The sequence below is a fragment of the Anser cygnoides genome, chromosome 27, assembly GCF_040182565.1.
Source record: "Anser cygnoides isolate HZ-2024a breed goose chromosome 27, Taihu_goose_T2T_genome, whole genome shotgun sequence".
Taxonomy (NCBI): Eukaryota; Metazoa; Chordata; class Aves; order Anseriformes; family Anatidae; genus Anser; species Anser cygnoides.
Genome location: NC_089899.1, coordinates 2,417,108 through 2,433,662, shown reverse-complemented (window position 1 = coordinate 2,433,662; position 16,555 = coordinate 2,417,108). Strand labels below are relative to the sequence as shown.

The 16,555-nt window shown below is 43.7% G+C and overlaps 2 protein-coding genes across 4 annotated transcripts; one reads left to right on the top strand and one right to left on the bottom strand.

Moving 5' to 3' along the window:
• Nucleotides 1-2,018: 2,018 nt before the first annotated feature.
• Nucleotides 2,019-4,694, bottom strand: SMIM7 (small integral membrane protein 7). The gene is made up of 5 exons (XM_066983970.1): nucleotides 4,552-4,694; nucleotides 4,423-4,464; nucleotides 4,206-4,258; nucleotides 3,387-3,477; nucleotides 2,019-2,810 (listed from the first exon to the last, which is right to left on the bottom strand). Exons 1-5 carry the CDS (start codon nucleotides 4,575-4,577, stop codon nucleotides 2,795-2,797), a joined length of 228 nt encoding a protein of 75 aa, XP_066840071.1. The 5' UTR covers nucleotides 4,578-4,694; the 3' UTR covers nucleotides 2,019-2,794.
• A 3-nt stretch (nucleotides 4,695-4,697) lies between these two features.
• On the top strand, nucleotides 4,698-11,774 carry TMEM38A (transmembrane protein 38A). 3 transcript variants are annotated; one of them, XM_048077773.2, is made up of 7 exons: nucleotides 4,698-5,047; nucleotides 6,655-6,733; nucleotides 7,116-7,272; nucleotides 7,858-8,042; nucleotides 8,724-8,811; nucleotides 8,927-9,044; nucleotides 9,654-11,774. In XM_048077773.2, exons 3-7 carry the CDS (start codon nucleotides 7,127-7,129, stop codon nucleotides 9,867-9,869), a joined length of 753 nt encoding a protein of 250 aa, XP_047933730.1. In that variant the 5' UTR covers nucleotides 4,698-5,047; nucleotides 6,655-6,733; nucleotides 7,116-7,126; the 3' UTR covers nucleotides 9,870-11,774. The 3 variants fall into 3 exon arrangements, with proteins under 3 accessions (XP_047933730.1, XP_047933729.2, XP_047933727.1); XM_048077772.2 differs by lacking the exon at nucleotides 6,655-6,733 and having other exon boundaries at nucleotides 4,698-5,036; XM_048077770.2 differs by lacking the exon at nucleotides 6,655-6,733.
• Nucleotides 11,775-16,555: the final 4,781 nt, after the last annotated feature.

The following is a 16,555-nucleotide window of genomic DNA, read 5'->3' as shown; positions in this document are numbered from 1 at the left end:
CTGTGAGGGTGACGGAGCGCTGGGACAGGCTGCCCAGAGGCCGTGGGGTCTCCCTTCTCTGGAGATTCAAACCCCGCCTGGACGCCATCCTACGCAACGTGCTCTAGGTGATCCTGCTTGACAGGGGGGCCGGACTAGGTGATCTCCGTAAGTCCCCTCCAACCTCGGCCATTCTGGGATTCTGCGAAATGCCCAAAATGTGGAGGAAATCATAGAATCGTATGCCTGAGGAGCCTGGAGAGCAATCCCCAGGCAGGTAGAAAGCAGTGGTGGGGAAAGCCATCCCCACTTGGTTCAGCGAGTGGTTATGGGCCAGCTGGAAAACGGAAAGGAACCACCTGAAGTTCTGTGCCAGTTTAAAATAAACGTTCACCTTTGCTCATCTCACCAGTGTGCTCTCCCCATCTCTTCGCATGACCACTGCTTAGATATTAAAGGATATACAGACACATGTGCAAAATCTGTTTGTTTCGAGGTCTTATTATGGGTTAGGAGGAGGGTACTGCAGTCTTTTTAGTTGTGAAATCTCAAATGTGTCTTTAAAGAAGTTATTTCCAATTCCAAACCCACAAAAGACTAAAAAATAAAAGTTTTTGCCAATTGACAGAACTTCATGTTTTCATTAGATTCATAAAAATGGGCAAGGCAACCCTTGTAATCCACACAGGTATTACCTGGGAAGAGTTAACCCTACAAAAACTGAACAAATAGTTCTTTAAAAAGACATTTACCTTCCCACTTTTGCTCTCTGTAGATTCAGAAAAAGGTGCAATTAAAAAGTCAGGTTTTCAGAAGCTTGTAATACAAAATTGGATTTGGTACAAAAGCAGCTGTAACAAACAGCTTCCACTGAAAGCCACCCTCTAGCACACGGGATAAGCAATCAGCCCAGCATTTAAATGTCCCAAAGCATATCAAGAGCAGCTTAAAACCAACTAATTGTTTTTAAAGCACGTGCATAGGAGCTGAATGACAACTTTAAAACTTTTATTCTTCTCAAAAATTGAAATTGTGAGGCGGCAGCATGCTGTTAATCCACATTATCTAGTTAGAGCTATAAAACTGCCCGTATTCCTTACCAGTACAGCTTGGTCATCTTCCATTTCCCATATTCACCACAATCGGAGTGTTGCTCAGAAAGCAGGTCATCTCAGCACAGGATCAACCATTTTTCAGAGTAAGAATTAAAACCCAGTCTGAAAATGAGCCCTGGACGCTGCTCTGCTGACTGCAGGGGCCCTCTAGCGGCTTATTAAGAGCGATTAAACCTCCCGCACCCCCATTCGTCTGCATTTCACTGAGGAAGACTTGGATTAGTGACTAGTAGAGAGAAAATGTTTTCCAAAAATTACATAAAACACTAGATTTTGTTTAGATGCCAAGGCAAGGTAGCATGCTACTCTTTTTGCTCATTTAAAAAAAAATAGAAAAAGGTTAAAATAAAAACCACTGAAGACACACACAAGACCTGGAATATGGTTAAATTTAACCTAGGATCTTAAATACTTCTGTGCAGTTCAAACCATGCTTGTAGGATCCTTTTATCCATACATTCTTCTACATTCATTACTGCAAGGCATTTTCCCTTAAACTACCCCTCCTCAAAAGAAAGCACAAAGGCTTCAGGTCACACAAAAGAGCCTCACTGGAGTGAATTGCTTTAAGTGCAAAACACTTGCGTCTGACTCCCTGACAGCATCCAGATAAAATTCAAGGTATTTGTTGAAACCCAGGTGTTAAAACCATGTAAACGAGGCCTACCTCCTCCTCAAGTCATATAGCTAAAAAAATGAGGCTGAGGAGATTCCATTAATAGTTTGTTTTAAAAGATAACCAGCACCACACTCTCTCTCACTTTATTTTGGTGATGCTGAGGGACAGTTAGGGATGAAGAAGGCTGATTTAACATAAAAAATACCACAAAAAGTTAGATGCAATAACAAGATTAGTTAAAATTTCTCAAAAAAAAATCAATACTGAATTAATTTTTCCTGTACCAGAATGAACACAACATCAAATTTATTTTTACTCTTAAATAGAACATCTTTATTCAACCAAATCCAAACTGATTCCAAAACTGTAGGATTGGCTTATAGAATTAGTTTTGCTATTTATCCATTCAAAATCCCTTACATATTGCTTAGAGAAAAAAAAAACTTTGAAATTTTAATTTGAAAAGCATTTTGTTAGGAAAAACGTGAGAAAAAGTGAGAATCCTTTTTTTTAATAATCCTTTTCTGTTTCTCCAAAGAAAAATGGAATAGTGAGGAAAAAAATGAAAAGTTTTTGTTTCAAAGTTACAGGAATACTTCGCTCTGCTTTACAAAAATGACTATCAAGAAGTGTGACTTCCAAGTGACCTAGACAATGGTGACATTAGCAGACACATCAAGAGCTGGGAGTGACCAACAGTGCAGACTTTTAAGGTTGTGGTCTTCAGTCCTGCCGCAATTCTACCCTGCATACTAGGCGCCGCACTCTAAGCCTAGCTAGCCACTTTAAAGTTCTCTTTATTTCAATGAAGATGAAATACTTTTACTTTGAAGATTTTGGTTCAGGGGCCTAAAGGCTCACTCCCCGGAGCAAGCGAACCAGCATATGCCACGTTATTACATGACTGGCTGAAGAGGATGAACGTGTCCTGTCCCTTGAATGTGTTAGGAGCTTGTACCGAAGAGCAGGCCACAATCCCAGGGCTGCATTTTGAAAGCGTTATCATCTTTTACTTTATAGAAAAGTTACGTTTCCAGCCAAAAGTCTCTTCCAAGTTAACAGACATGTTTGTGGATGACTTTCAAGATCCAAATAACCTAGTGGACGCAACAGGAAAAAAAAGTAGATGAGAACCAGGTACAGCATAATAGTCATGCCAATGCCATTTCAGCATGGAACACCAGAGCATATATGGTGATCAGTTTCGCTCTGCCGTACATCAGACCATACAGCTTCACAAGTGAAAAAGCAAGCAGGTGTTTTGCTAGCCCTTCTATCTCAACTAAAACCTGAAGTTTCCAGAGACTACTCTCAAGGCTGATTCCATTCTATTATGTGGTGGTTTCACCTCACCCCCAAATGAACAACATCCCCACATTTACGCTGAAATGCTGGATCAAATGATGACATATCTAAGGCTAAAGGACTTGTACACTGCAGAGAGGTTTTCATGCACTAAAGGTGCCCATATTAGCAAAAAAGCTATGAGGTCAGTCAACACCTTTTTGAAGATCTAAGGAGATGAGCGAAATGAGAAGTTATGACGGAACAAGAGAGTAGGAGAGAGCTGGAGAGACAGAGGGAGATCAGAAAAGAAACACACTTATAAGAAAAACCCAGAAGTATGTGACTTCCAATAAACAAATGACAAGATGCTGCACTGCTCTACTTACACAATCATACAGAACATCATGAAGACGTTCCACAAGGCAATGAAGATTCGAAAATACCTAAGACTCAGCAAGAACTCTCTGATATTATCACCTAAAAATCAAGAGGAAAACAAACTTAGATGTGAAAATTACCTAATACATCCGCAAGTCACGTTTTCAACATTACTTGAAAAACAGGAGGAACATAAAAATAAAAAAAAAGGTCAAAATAACCACAATTAAAATTTTAGGTAAAGATGTTCCATACTACATTCGGTACATCCCTACTGTGAGTGGCTGGTAAAATAAACAATACATGATAAAAAGGGGTCACTTTTAAAACGGGAAGGACAGCCCGCTGTCATAGTTTGCAGCCTTCTGTCCCCTTCAGCAAACAGAGCTACAGAGGAGCGATGTGTGTGTGCGTATCATGCAGATGGAAATCAGGTTGCAAGCAAAGCGTTACCTCTGCACCACAGGCACCTACACTTCAAAAGGGAAAAAAAAAGAGAAAAAAAAGAAAAAGGAGTAGTATGTTTCTGTATGTTTTCTCAAGTCACCAGTTTGGGGTCAAAATTGACAATTGTCATTCCTCCACGTAGGTGTCACGGAGCCAAATTTTAGGTTGCAATTTCGTAAATCACTTATTCCAGCCAGAAAAGAATTGATACTCAAACCAAGGGGGAGGGGGATGTCTAAACTTGTACTTGTGGTGCCTCAAACATGCTTTGACCGAGAAGTTGCTAAAGAAAGCGCCCGTTCCTGCCCCGTGCCCGCGGCTCTGAGCGGAGGCGACCCGCGGGTGACGGCGCAGCACCGGCACCGGGTCCCGTCCGTTACCGGTTGTCGGCTCCCGGGACTCCTCGCCGAAGCCCTCCGTGTCTCTCTTCCTCCTGCGGGACAGCGAGGCGGCCGTTACCGAGCACCCATCGCACCCGGGGGGGACCCGGAGCCGGGCCGGCAGAGCCACGACACCCCCCCCCCCCCCCAAAACCCGACGTTACCACAAAAAAAACGGGGAACGACGCCTCCGCCCCACCCCGACCCCTCCACTCACAGCCTGAAGTTGAGCACGGCGCCGGCGTTCACCAGCAGCGTCCTGAGGAGAGACAGAAAGAGCGCGTCAGGCGCGGCCGGACCTCCCCCCCCTGTTACCCCTGCGCCACCCTGGGCCCGGCCCCGCTACCCGCAGAGCAGCAGGTCCCCGATCATGGCGGCGGAAACGGCGGCGGAAACGGAAAGGGCAGGAGCACGGAGAGGGAGAGGGAGAGGGAGAGGCAGCGCCTGCGCCCTCCCCGTTCCCTCCCCGCCGTCCCCGTTCCCTCCCCGCCGCCCCTGAGGCACCGGGAGCGGAGGCTCCGCGCCCCCGCTGCCCGCCCGCTGAGGAGCGGGGTCCGCCCTGAGGACCCGGGTTCGAAACCGGCCGCCGCCTCCTCCCGCCGCCAAGCCCCGTTAGAGGCGAAGCCGCGCCCCGGGCCCGGCCCTCGAGGCGGGGCGGCCGGGCGGAGGCGGAGAACGGGCCCGGTGGCGGCGGTGGCGGAGAGCGGCGGCCGCTGTCATGGATCTAGCGGGGGCTCTGCAGCTCGGGGAGCTGGCGGCCGCCTTCGCCGCCCTGCCCGTCTTCCCGCTCTTCGATGCGGCTTACTTCATCGTCTCCGTGCTCTACCTCAAGTACGAGCCAGGTCGGTGCGGGCAGCGGGACGGCCCGCCGTGCGACCGGGGAAAGCGGGGGGAGCCGGGGGCTGCCCGGCCACGGCCCCTCTGTCAGCGCCGTTGGGGGTACCGGGGCTCGCCGCGGCCCCCGGCCGGCCGGCTGCGGGCTGAGGCAGGGCCTCAGGTCCTGGCACCGGTGTGGGGGCAGAGGGAAGGGGGCTCGCTCAAAGTCATCTCGTGGTTTAGTTAAGGCGGGGACCGACCACGTTAAGGATCTAAACCCAGTCAGCGTTGGGTTCCGACCACGTTAAGGACCTAAATCCAGTCACTGAGCTGCTGTCCCCGGACTTTGCGTTGCATTTCTGTCCGGTTACTCCTCTATTTTTGTGTCATTGATCCCCTCCTGTTTATACACAAAAAGCTTGTAAGTTAAACCTTCCTTTTTTCTGCCTGCCAGTCCAAGCCGTAACCTGTTCTCAGCACCCTAAATGACCTTGCTGTGTTTGCTCCCTTGGGCCTATCTTGTAAAGATCGATAGATTTGCATCTCAGCTTTCGCTTTCTCCGCTGTTGCGGTCTGACTGTGCCTTGGTTTTTTCCAAATGCTGCCTTCTCTGCTGTGTTCTAGATACTGCGTGCGCTCTTCCTGCTCTGTTTTGAACAGTTTAAATGTAATCACCCGATGACTGAGGAAAAAAAAAAGCTGCTTTGGTATAATTTTTGAAGTCCTCCAGTTGTCGGATTTCTGCGCTGTACAAGCAACGTGCTGTTCTATTTAAACTCCATGTAAATAGAAGTGCTGGGTTTTCAAGGCCTGATCACTTACAGCTGTCTTCTAGCATTAAGTCCTGAACGGGACAGTTAACAGGCAACTCTCATGAAAATACCTTTAAGAGCCTGGTAATCCACTTGGGCAGCATATGGCTGGGGTGTACTTTTCACTAGATTCCTACACTGCCACATCCCTCAGATCCTGTACTAAAGAGCAGGGTCAGGACACTACTGTCCTGTTTCCTCCTTGGGAACTGTGCGGCTTAATGGAGCCAAAGAGAAATAAGTGTCATTAATTTGAAGACTGAAGCTAAACTTTGGGTTCCTACAGAACCAGCTCCATATCGTGGCTGTTGCAGCTGTCTCGCTTCCACTGTCTCTTCAGCTGGTTCAAATGTCTTTGGGGATGGAAGAGTCTGAGTAGTCATAGTTTTAGCATATGCTGATTCACTTACTGCTATTTAAGGTGGGCCACTGTTAGTAATGTTGATATAACATCTTGGCATTCTTTCTTTAAACTGCCTGTTAGGTATCTGAAACACTGCATAAAGGACTCAGGAATCAGTTTAAGGTGATGAAAGAATCTTATAGAATTTATGTTTTTGAGAAACTTCCTTGAAGAAGCTCAGCAGTGGATGAAAATGGCTAGGGGAATCAAAAAACAAGCAAACAAAAAAAAATCCTACCCCACAACAGGAGGTTGTGGGATGAGACCATAATGTATTACCAAAGAGTAACACTGTTTTAATATCTAGTTGTATTTTCTGAACTTAGAGGGCATTTGCAAAGTAGCACAGGAGCAGTGAAGAATCCTCAAATCCCCTTCTTTCAAATAAAGATTAAGAATGACTGTTCTATTTTTACAGGTTATCTTATGAATGAAAGAGCTGAACAGATTGTTCATGAATTCTAGAGGGCACCTAGGTTGAAGCAATGGAGAGAATGGTACTAGTATGCATTTTATTTTTAGACTGTAAAAATACATTGATTTCAAGGGAAAAAATGTTCTTTCTGATTGCAGTAAGTAGTAGCAAATGTAGGAGATAAACTCTTGGCCAATTCATAAACTTCTAATGACTCAGTTGATACGAAACCTTGTGGGGGGCCTGCAAGCTGTGATCACGTGTATCATATCTTGGCTATATCCGGTACTGACCTGCTCAGGCTTCACAGAATATGCTTTTTTTTTTTTTTCATTTTGTTTTACAAGCACTTTTCTTTGACTTTCTGTTGTTGTTGGAGAACGTGCAAGGCAAGTGTCTTAGAAGGTCTTTAATTTTCTGCTTGTTTGCTGAATTCATCTTCTCATTTAGAATTTGCTTCGCAGGAGCTGTGGAGATGTCTCGTAAGAGCCCTTTTGCCTCTTGGCTTTGTGCTATGCTCCACTGCTTTGGAAGTTACATACTTGCTGATCTGTTACTTGGAGAAGCACCTATTCATTACTTCAGTAATAACTCCAGTGTCATCCTGGCCACAGCAATCTGGTGAGTGCTCTGTGCTTCATCTCACTTACCAAGCCTAGGACACTGCTGGCTGTGCACAAAAACCTTGTATGAGAAGGGAGGTGTTCTGTTTGTGTAAGACGTGTATTATCTTCTTTGGATTAGCTAGGGAAAGTGGAGGCGGTATGAAGTAGTCTGCGAGTCTTTTGTATTTCTAGATGTAGTTTCCAGTTTCTCTGACCAGCTGTCTAATGTTGTGATAATATGGGTGGGGGCCAAGCACACTGCTGGACACTTCTATTCATAGCTGCCACAGCTGGACCGTGGCCAAACCACAAAAGCAGCATGCACTGCTCTGATACCACATATAGCAGAAGAGCGGCACACAGTGAAGATTTGGGGGCGTCGTCTTCTCTGTGTTAGTCAAGTGCGTACAAATTAAACACACTTATTCCAAGTTTAATTTCCTCAATGTGTAGGGGTTGTGTGTGCTTTCGCATGACAGAACCGGCATTTCTTTCTCTCTGACGTAATTCAGGCTAACACCGCAGTAGTCCTTATCCTCTCTATATATCCCGTGTCAAGACAAACAAATGGGTCCTTAAACTCCTTGCGTTTTTGTTCCAGGTACTTGATATTCTTCTGTCCCATGAACCTCTTCTACAAGTGTGTTAGCTTTCTGCCTGTGAAGCTCATCTTTGTGGCGATGAAGGAAGTGGTCAGAGTTCGCAAAATTGCAGCCGGGGTCCACCATGCTCATCACCAGTACCACCACGGGTGGTTCATTATGATGGCTACTGGATGGGTCAAAGGTGACACCTGGGATACTCTAAAGCAGCAGGGGTGCACCCAGCCTCGTGGGGAGGGATGGGGAGAGTCTGAGAGTGAAGCTTAAGGTCACCACATCACTCAGTGCTGACCAACAGGCTGGTTAGTCAGCTGGCTCCAGTTAATCACATTCCATGGAACACAGATTTATTCATACTTGCAGGATAGTTGTCAACTGAGTCATCATCTAACTTCAATGGAGGCATGAAGAATTAGGAGTCACTTATGGGTATAGACCTGAGGAATTCTTTGTTCTCTCTCCTGTGTTCTACTGTCTCTGGCCTTGCCTGTATCTTTGCAGGGGGGTTCTTGCAGGGTTGAAACGGTCTGGTCGGTTTTCCTTTAGTTTTGTATTTGTAGTAGGCGTTTGTGCATCGGTAAACAGAACAGAGGCAAATGCCCTTTTCCCATCAGGAAACAATTCATGGGAGTCCAAAAAGCATTTCATAGAGTCATGATTTTCAGGTTGGAAAAGACCTCTAAGATCATCTACTCCAACCTCTAACCTAGTAATGCTTGTCCTGCTCTGGTGTTTTAAGTTAGGGAAGAAAGTCATGAACGTTTTGTTCCCCTTGGGTTATCCTTATCTCTGGGACATCTAGAGGAGTCAGCAGAGCTCTCTTCTAGTGTGGAAGTTCTAGCTGTTTGCTTTTTCTGTTTCACAGGTTCTGGTGTTGCCTTGATGTCTAACTTTGAGCAACTGCTGCGTGGTGTCTGGAAGCCAGAAACAAATGAAATTCTTCATATGTCCTTGTAAGTAGCCAACCTGTATGTTTTCTGTCAGATTGAAAATGAAATTTAAAGAACCATTCAGGACCGGATGCAAAGTACATAAACCTTCTAGACAAGTTCTTTATTTCTCTTCTAGCCCTACAAAAGCTAGTCTGTATGGCACAGTCCTTTTCACACTGCAACAAACTCACTGGCTCCCTGTCTCTGAAGCCAACCTCATCTTCTTTTTCACCATGTTCATGATAGTTTGCAAGGTAAGTTGACAGCAGATTTGCTACTAACAATTCTACAGAACCAGAGAAAGGGTATAGAATTAAGCTGGGGGTGTTCACCAGTTTAAACTGAAACATTGACTTGGGAATGCTGCTTTATGTCTTGTTCAGTGGGTTCTGCTTATATGGATCCTCCTAACTTGCTAGAATTTCCTTGTAGGTGCCCATGTTTGCTTGCCCATGCAGAATGTTTGCATGATTAACTTCATAATGAAGTGAAGAACTGAAAATGTTATTTTCAGGAAAGGTAGTGATGAAAATGAGGTACTCCCCGGAGCAGTTAGAAAGCACTCACCAGTTTCTGTCAGTGAGATATTAGGACTAGTTCTTTGCATCTAGCTTTGGTAACCTTACTAAGCCACTATTGAAGGCATTGGCTGTACATACCAGGAAAGATATGCTCAGGAAACTATAAGCTAAATTCTCCATCGTATAGGTAGTGTGCTAGAAGATCCTTGTGATAAAGCCTTGAGTTATGTATCAATAGGGCCTCTTATAAGATCTCGGATAAGTTGATTGCTCCTTACTAGTTAGCCTTTTGTAGCTGCTGTATGAGGTTTTTAACTCCAGGTATCCATTGTTGTGTGGCAGGTTTTCATGACGGCGACTCACTCTCACGCCTCACCTTTTGCTCCAGTGGAAGGCTTCATCTGCCCGGTTTTCTTTGGCTCAGTTTCTAGCGGACACACTAGTCATGATCAGCACGGGGCCTCCCATGAGGTTTCCCATCCACCGCCTCCTCCTGTGAAGTCAAAAGAGGAGCTAAATGAAGGCACAAGGAAACGGAAAGCAAAAAAAGCTGAATAAAAAAACCCACAACCAAACAGTAAACAGGCCAAGAAAAATCTTCCAGAGCTGTGTCTCAAAGCCACCTGTGGCCTCCTTTATCCTCCAGTCATCTTAGACTTCAGAGGAGAGGTGGAAGTCAGGACACTGTCAGGTCCCTGAATTTCATTTGAGCTTTCTATGTTGCTGCTTGCTTCTTCGTCTCTCTCTCTATTCTGATCATGTTTTCAGGGATTTGTAGATGTGTGCCAGGATGATAAGTGGGTGCCAGTTCCCAAATTGTCAGCAATTATGATGCAGCATTTTCAATTGATGTGAAATCTTTCACTGTGTTTATTTGTGAATGGAGGTAATGGTTTGTGTTCCTGCAACTCTTCAGTTCCTGTGAGTTTTCATTGACCTTTTTTGATGTCTACCAAAACAACAAACTGTTTAGACACAATCAATGTGGAAATTGGATTTCATGCTCAAGGAAATTAAATGGTCTCTCATGAGCCTGATCTAATTTTTCCTAGCTCCCACATCTGCCATATCTCCAATTAATGTGACATTTTATATGCAATAAGGGCATCAAGTCTGGTGTCCTGGCCAAATTCTATGCTGTGAAACTACATTTTTTTTCTCATCCAAGCTCCCTCTGATTCTCAATGGATATAACATTGTCACTTTCTTAACTAAGTCTTTGCAAGACCTTTGAAGCTGTAAAATGCTCTTAAGTGCTATGTATTGGTACTGTTATTATCCTCAACTGTTGTGTAGTGTTGCTGCACTGTTAACAATTGTGTGTCCCACCTCCAACCTGACTGTATTTACCTGGGGAAGAAGCATGGTTCTGGTTTGTTTGTAATGCTGTGGGATATAAGAAGGGTGTGTGAGTGTAAATAAGTATTTATTACTATTTATTTATAATTGTCGGGGTACCTAATGAATGGACCTGAAATCGGCTTTTTTAAAACTTTGCATCTTTACACAGGGGAATTGGATACTTCTAAGTACGGTCCTAAGCTGTGCTTGAAGCAGTGATTTTGGTGTGCTAGGGGACAGCCTGAACACTTCCTATAGTCTTAACGTAAGATATAAGGGCTGAAGAAGTGGATTTCACACCAGCTGATTAAAACTACACCAGCTGAAGAAATTGATTATTCTTTATAGGTCCCTTTTGGCCTGGTCTGTGAAAGAGCTCGTGCCCAATGAGTGAGGAAGAATATGAAATGCCTTGCATGGCTCAGGGAGGAGTCTGTCAGTTTGTTCATGTTCTGCTTAGTGAATACTGGCTTTTAGGCTAGTTTTAAGCTGTTCTTGTAACTGATTTTGTTTTTGGAAGTGTCATCTTAAGCATTGTGCCCTAAAGACCATAACTCATTCTGAGGTTGTTTTTTTGTTTGTTTGTTTTTGTTTTGTTTTTTATCACCAATGGCTGGGATCACTGCAATGGAAAAGGCATGCTTGGGGGTTTAGAACTGGGCTTTTATTTAAGCAGTGTGTCACCACGCCCAAAAGTAAGGATTGCTGCTGCCGTCTTGCAACCGAGAATATAAATTGGAGGATTTAAGAAAAGTCTTTTTTTTTTTTTTTGTTCCTATTTCCCAGATTGAAACTCTGATGGTTAATTAAAAAAAAAAGGAAAAGATAATTAACAAAAAAAGATTCTTGTATAAAACCAGATGAAAGCCAGTAAAAGAGGTCAAGTTATTTGTGGGTTTGGGTTCAGAAAGTGCCTTAACTTGTGGGTTTCCCTCCAGGAGAAAACAGCTTCTACCTGACAACCGTTCAATTTTGCAGATACTGGTCTACTGAAACCTGATGTATCACTAGCATGCACAAGACTATAAATAATGTTTTATGAGGTGTTTGATTCAAGAGGGATTTTGCATTATAAAAGCCCTTAACAAAATAAAAATTATGAAGTGACTCTGTCCAATGGCACATGAGGAACTAATGTGTGTTTCTTTTACTCTCGCCAGTCTTAGAAGCCACACATTCCTTGAGTGTGTTAAAGTCTCCTTGGCCCAATGACAGTGATTCTAACTTGACTTTTGTATGTCCTACAAGTATGTCTGAGTATATTATAAATGGAAACAATATGGTAAAAGATCCACTGCTTTTGTTGTATTTGTAGTGTTCTGTCCAAGCAGATTTTCTAAGATTTCAGGGAGGGATATAAAGAAACTAACTTCCAAAATAGTCCTCCTGGTGTTTATACCAATTGACTCTATCTTTCATTTTGTGACTAAATGATGAAGGAGGACATTCACTTGGGACAGGTATGCGTACACACGTGTGCACAACCACACAAACACAATTCTAGCGTATCTATATGGAGCTTCAGTATTTCTGTTTGAAACAAACAAAAAAATCAAAATGCTTTGAATGGCTGTGTTCATTTAGCATGGTGCTGTTAACAGCTGCTGCTTTCTAAGAGCCAGAGCCATTGCTCTTCAAAATATTTTGGACTGATTGACATCAGCTGCTAACCAAGAACAGGTAGGAGAAATACTCTGAGATATGTTAAAATTAAAGCTCTGTACACCTTTAAAATTCCTTATCTGGAATGGGATTATCAAGAAGACAACTGCCATAAGGAGGGGTCACAACTTTCGTTTAGGGAAGTCTTTCATAGTGAGATACTGAACCTTTCTTGAATTTCCATGGCTCAGTGCTGTTGACCTTTGGTACAATTCCAGACAGGCCTCCTTTATCCTAGCTAGCAAAGACATTTCTTTCAAAAGTAGTGTATTTTAACCACTGCTTTAGGGGCACAGGATTCTACGGGGCTTCTACACTTCTGGGAATCTCTTATTTAGCTGTACATACAATTCTTCCTTAAGGCTCTGGCATGGAGTTTGGAGGGAAGAGGAGAACTCGCTACCTGGCTAACTAAATGAGGACCTGCAAAAGGCTATTTATTTTTTTGATGGGTTCTACTTATTTCTCCCCAGATCTGACTCATTTAAAATGTTTATTAATACTTATCAGAGCAGTTGAGAACTTAAGTTGCATTGGAATGTGGGATTTAAAGTCTCTGCCTGACCCAACCAATAGAAAAAAGGGTCAGTGCAAGCCGTATGCATATTAAAAACAAACAAACAAACAAACAAACAAAACCTCCAGGAAAAAAGCACTAAAAGGTTTCATGTGGTTTAACCGTTCCCCTCTCCCATGACTTCCATTCCTCAGGAACAAATTTCACTCTGGACCTCGACAGAACAATAAACAAGAGCAGGCAGATGAGAGTATGTGCTGCAAGGGCTTTGAAAAATCCTGCCACGTCTAAGGAGTCCCATGCTGTGCCGGCTGTGCAGAATGTTCCCAGCTCCAAACTGCTGCAGCACAGGGTATGAGAGACGCATGCCAGGGCTTAGACTTCCATGGGACAAACGTCATTGCTTCCAAAGAAGTTCTGATCTGATAACTCCTGATGCTAACTCTATAGTGAGATGTAGCTAAATTTAGCAATAGGCTTAATCCTCAAAGAGGCCCTGGTTGCCTGATGGCAAAAGCAAAGTGTTTCAATTGCTGCTCTCAGCATTTCTTGTTGACTGACAGGTTTCCCTTTTCTTTTACATAGAGAGCCAGAACCAGTGTCTACAGCTTTCATTGTTGCAGATTAGCGTTACAGATAGGGAAAGCTCTACTGTTCATCCTATGCTTATAGAAAAACCACAACACAATATAGGATAAATTTGCAGAAAACATAAATTATTCCTCACAGTATGTGAACTGAAGTAAAAAAAAAAGGGAGCCCAAAAGAGAGAATTTCTATAATAATGAGCTTGCGTGAGAAAGGGCAAAGCCAACAGAGTCTCAGGCTAGAGCGACCTGTGGTCTTGGTCTTCTCTTTTCCTTTTATTACTATCAACAGTACGTACATTCTTTCATAATTTGTTCAAAGAGTAACCAAATTGTATAATCCAGCTAAGAGGAGAGCCCCAGACAATAAAGATGGATGTTACCTTGGCCATCTCCTGAGCCATAGACGAGCTGTGCCTTTTAACACTTTTAACACAGGGCTTTACTAACATGCAAGTGATGAGCTGCGAAGTGCCTGCTGCTTCTTCCTGCAGCCTAGTTCACGGCTGTATGGTGCTTTAAAGTTGTAAAGCATTAGATCAGTGCTGGGAACATCAGTCTAAATAACACACAGAAGCCTTAAAAAACACAGCTTTATGCACTTCACAGTAGCAAATCTTTATTTGGGCCCTTAGATATAGCTGACTGCTTTAAAGGACCTAGCTCTAGCTATTGTAAGACAGAAGAAAAAGGATTGTGGGGAAGGTCAGGCTGGTATAGCACGGCATTTCCTCTGACATTAGATATGCAGCTTTTTGCTGCAGGAAAGATTTTTCTCATATCAAGATATTTCAATTCTTTACCAAAATAATGAGAAATCAGAATATACATATATGAAAGATTTTTTAGAAAGTTTACAAAGATGGTTTGGATTCAGTATGATCTCGCATCCCTGCTAGGAAGACAGGACACTGACAAAGCAAACTACTAGCAATGGGGGAAATATGCTGTTGATAGCAAAGCTGAGACCGTTGCTCTGCACACAGAGGGTTGATATTTGCCTCTAGGATGCTCTTACTACTGGCCGCAAGGAGACCTGGTTTGTCGTGTGTCCATCCACTGTAGGAAAGGCCAATTAAAGGGGCTTGGATTTCATCAGACACCGATAGCATGGTCCTCGCTGGGTAAACACCCACAAAGTTACCTCCCAGCTAAGAATTTAATCCTGTCCTCATGTGGTCTGTAAAGGCAGCAGTCTGTGAGCGAGCTGTGGGGGATGACGGCTCACGGAACAGACAGACGGCGAGAAGACAAGTTCCCTGCCATGGCAGAGCCCACGCTGCCACTGACTCACAGTTGCTCCTCACTTCACCTCTGTGATGACATTTGTGACAAAGAAGGGAAGTGTATCGCTGTGACAGTGCTAAGATCAACATTCACGAACATCTTTGAGTCTGGCCTCTCTTTCACACTTGCACTAGCATTTGCATTTTTCACACATTTTCCCTGAAAAAAGTACCACTTATACTATCTTCTGTCGCAACACTGATCTGTTTCCTTTATGTTCCAGAAGAGAATTTAAGGAAGAAATTCTTTAGAGAGCTTGCAAATGTAATCTTCTAGGAAGAATCAGTATGAGATAGTGATTTCATCTTACCTTTAGGGTACAAGTAAGCTGTAGATGTGGAATGCAGGAAAACAGGTCTGATATGTTTAGAGGCTTAAACATTTTTATAGCCTGAGGAAATCCAGAATGGCCCTGGAAAAGATTTGGTTGGTTGACTTTGTTTGGTTTTGATTTGCTAATTACAGAAACTCCCTGCTCACCAGAAAGTAATGCGCTGCATTCCTGCAGAAAGCAAGCTGCTTCTTTTCCAATTATCTCAGTCCCCAACCCTTCTCCATAGTGCTGGCAGATCTTGACTTTGCAAAAAAAAAATAAAAATCCGCTAGCTGGGGACTTTTGGTCCAACTGTAACCAACTGCCTGAATCAGTGGATTTGTTGGTGACAAGAATTGGTGTCATCAATAATAGTGACAGGTATCTGCAGCGTGAGATGCATTTAGCACATCACAGAGTGTTGCTGAGACGCATCCCAAGGCTCAAGCATTCTGTTTTGAACAAAAGGGGTTATTACATCTCTTCTCATCAATATCTTCCATGTTTTGGTTTGCCTGGATGCCTCTAATCGTCCTCACCCTCCAGACTGTGTCTGCTGCCCTGGGATTCCTCCTCTCCAGCATGGTATACTTTCAGCAGCCTCAGTGGTGCTGACACTTTCCTCCATTACACTGCCATTTTTGATCACAGTGGCTTGAAGAACAATCAAAAAATGCACGACTTTAGAGCCCTAATGTTGTCTTAGATTAGATTCAGACTAATGTAGGCTAAGCCCCAATGTAGGCTTTTTGTAATTTTAGTTTCTTGGGGTAAGAGGCTTCATCTCCCTCCCTGTTTGATTTATGATAGATTAGGATGTCGGTTAATCTCTCCTTACTTGATTAATCTTCACAGTTATCTAGCCAAGTATTGTGTGCAAAAAGAGCCCATTGCATAAATACAGATTACTAACTTTTCTTTAATTATTCCTCTGTATGCCAGAGGGATACAGAGGGGATACAGACAGGGATAGACACCAGCCTCCTAAATCTCATTTCGTGAGAGAAACAAGAGGAACACAGCAGCTGCTCTGGCTGATACTGGTTTTCTCTGACATGCTCAGTTCACTTTCCTGGAAAAGGCAAAACGCCACAGAAACAATGGATTATGGTCTCCTGTGAGAAAATGGGAAAGCGGAAAGCGGTTCCGAGCAAGTGAATCTGCTTGACTGGTCTGTTCCCACAGAGAGAAAGCAGAGTTTCTTATGGGAAAAGCTATATTAAACAAATATAGAAATAAACACATATAGAAACAAACTGAAAAGCAACGCACTATCAGTATCAGAAACAGACCATCAGGAAAGAAAGGCATTGAAAAGCACTCTGTGAAAATGAGGCAGAGACACCTATTCTGTTAGGGCCGTGCAGAGATGTTTCTACCAGTTACCTTCTTCCTTCCCTGTGCATTCCAAGGACGCTGGGACACAGACTTTGCATTTCTGAGACCCCACTATCTGCATTTCTGAGACCCCACTACCAGCTCTCCATCAGCAGCTGCAGTTTCCTGTCGCCAATGGCACCTGGGTGAGCACAGCAGC

What these genes read in the sequence shown, in the direction of transcription:
- SMIM7 (XM_066983970.1), bottom strand. Translation starts at nt 4,577, where the DNA reads ATGATCGGGGACCTGCTGCTCTGCGG. An exon ending in GGGGACCTGCTGCTCTGCGG is followed by an intron (nt 4,465 to 4,551) that starts GTAGCGGGGCCG and finishes GTCTCTCCTCAG; the next exon opens with GACGCTGCTGGTGAACGCCG. An exon ending in GCCGTGCTCAACTTCAGGCT is followed by an intron (nt 4,259 to 4,422) that starts GTGAGTGGAGGG and finishes GCTGTCCCGCAG; the next exon opens with GAGGAAGAGAGACACGGAGG.
- TMEM38A (XM_048077770.2), top strand. Translation starts at nt 4,924, where the DNA reads ATGGATCTAGCGGGGGCTCTGCAGCTCGGGGAGCTGGCGGCCGCCTTC. An exon ending in CTACCTCAAGTACGAGCCAG is followed by an intron (nt 5,048 to 7,115) that starts GTCGGTGCGGGC and finishes TTTGCTTCGCAG; the next exon opens with GAGCTGTGGAGATGTCTCGT. An exon ending in GGCTACTGGATGGGTCAAAG is followed by an intron (nt 8,043 to 8,723) that starts GTGACACCTGGG and finishes TCTGTTTCACAG; the next exon opens with GTTCTGGTGTTGCCTTGATG.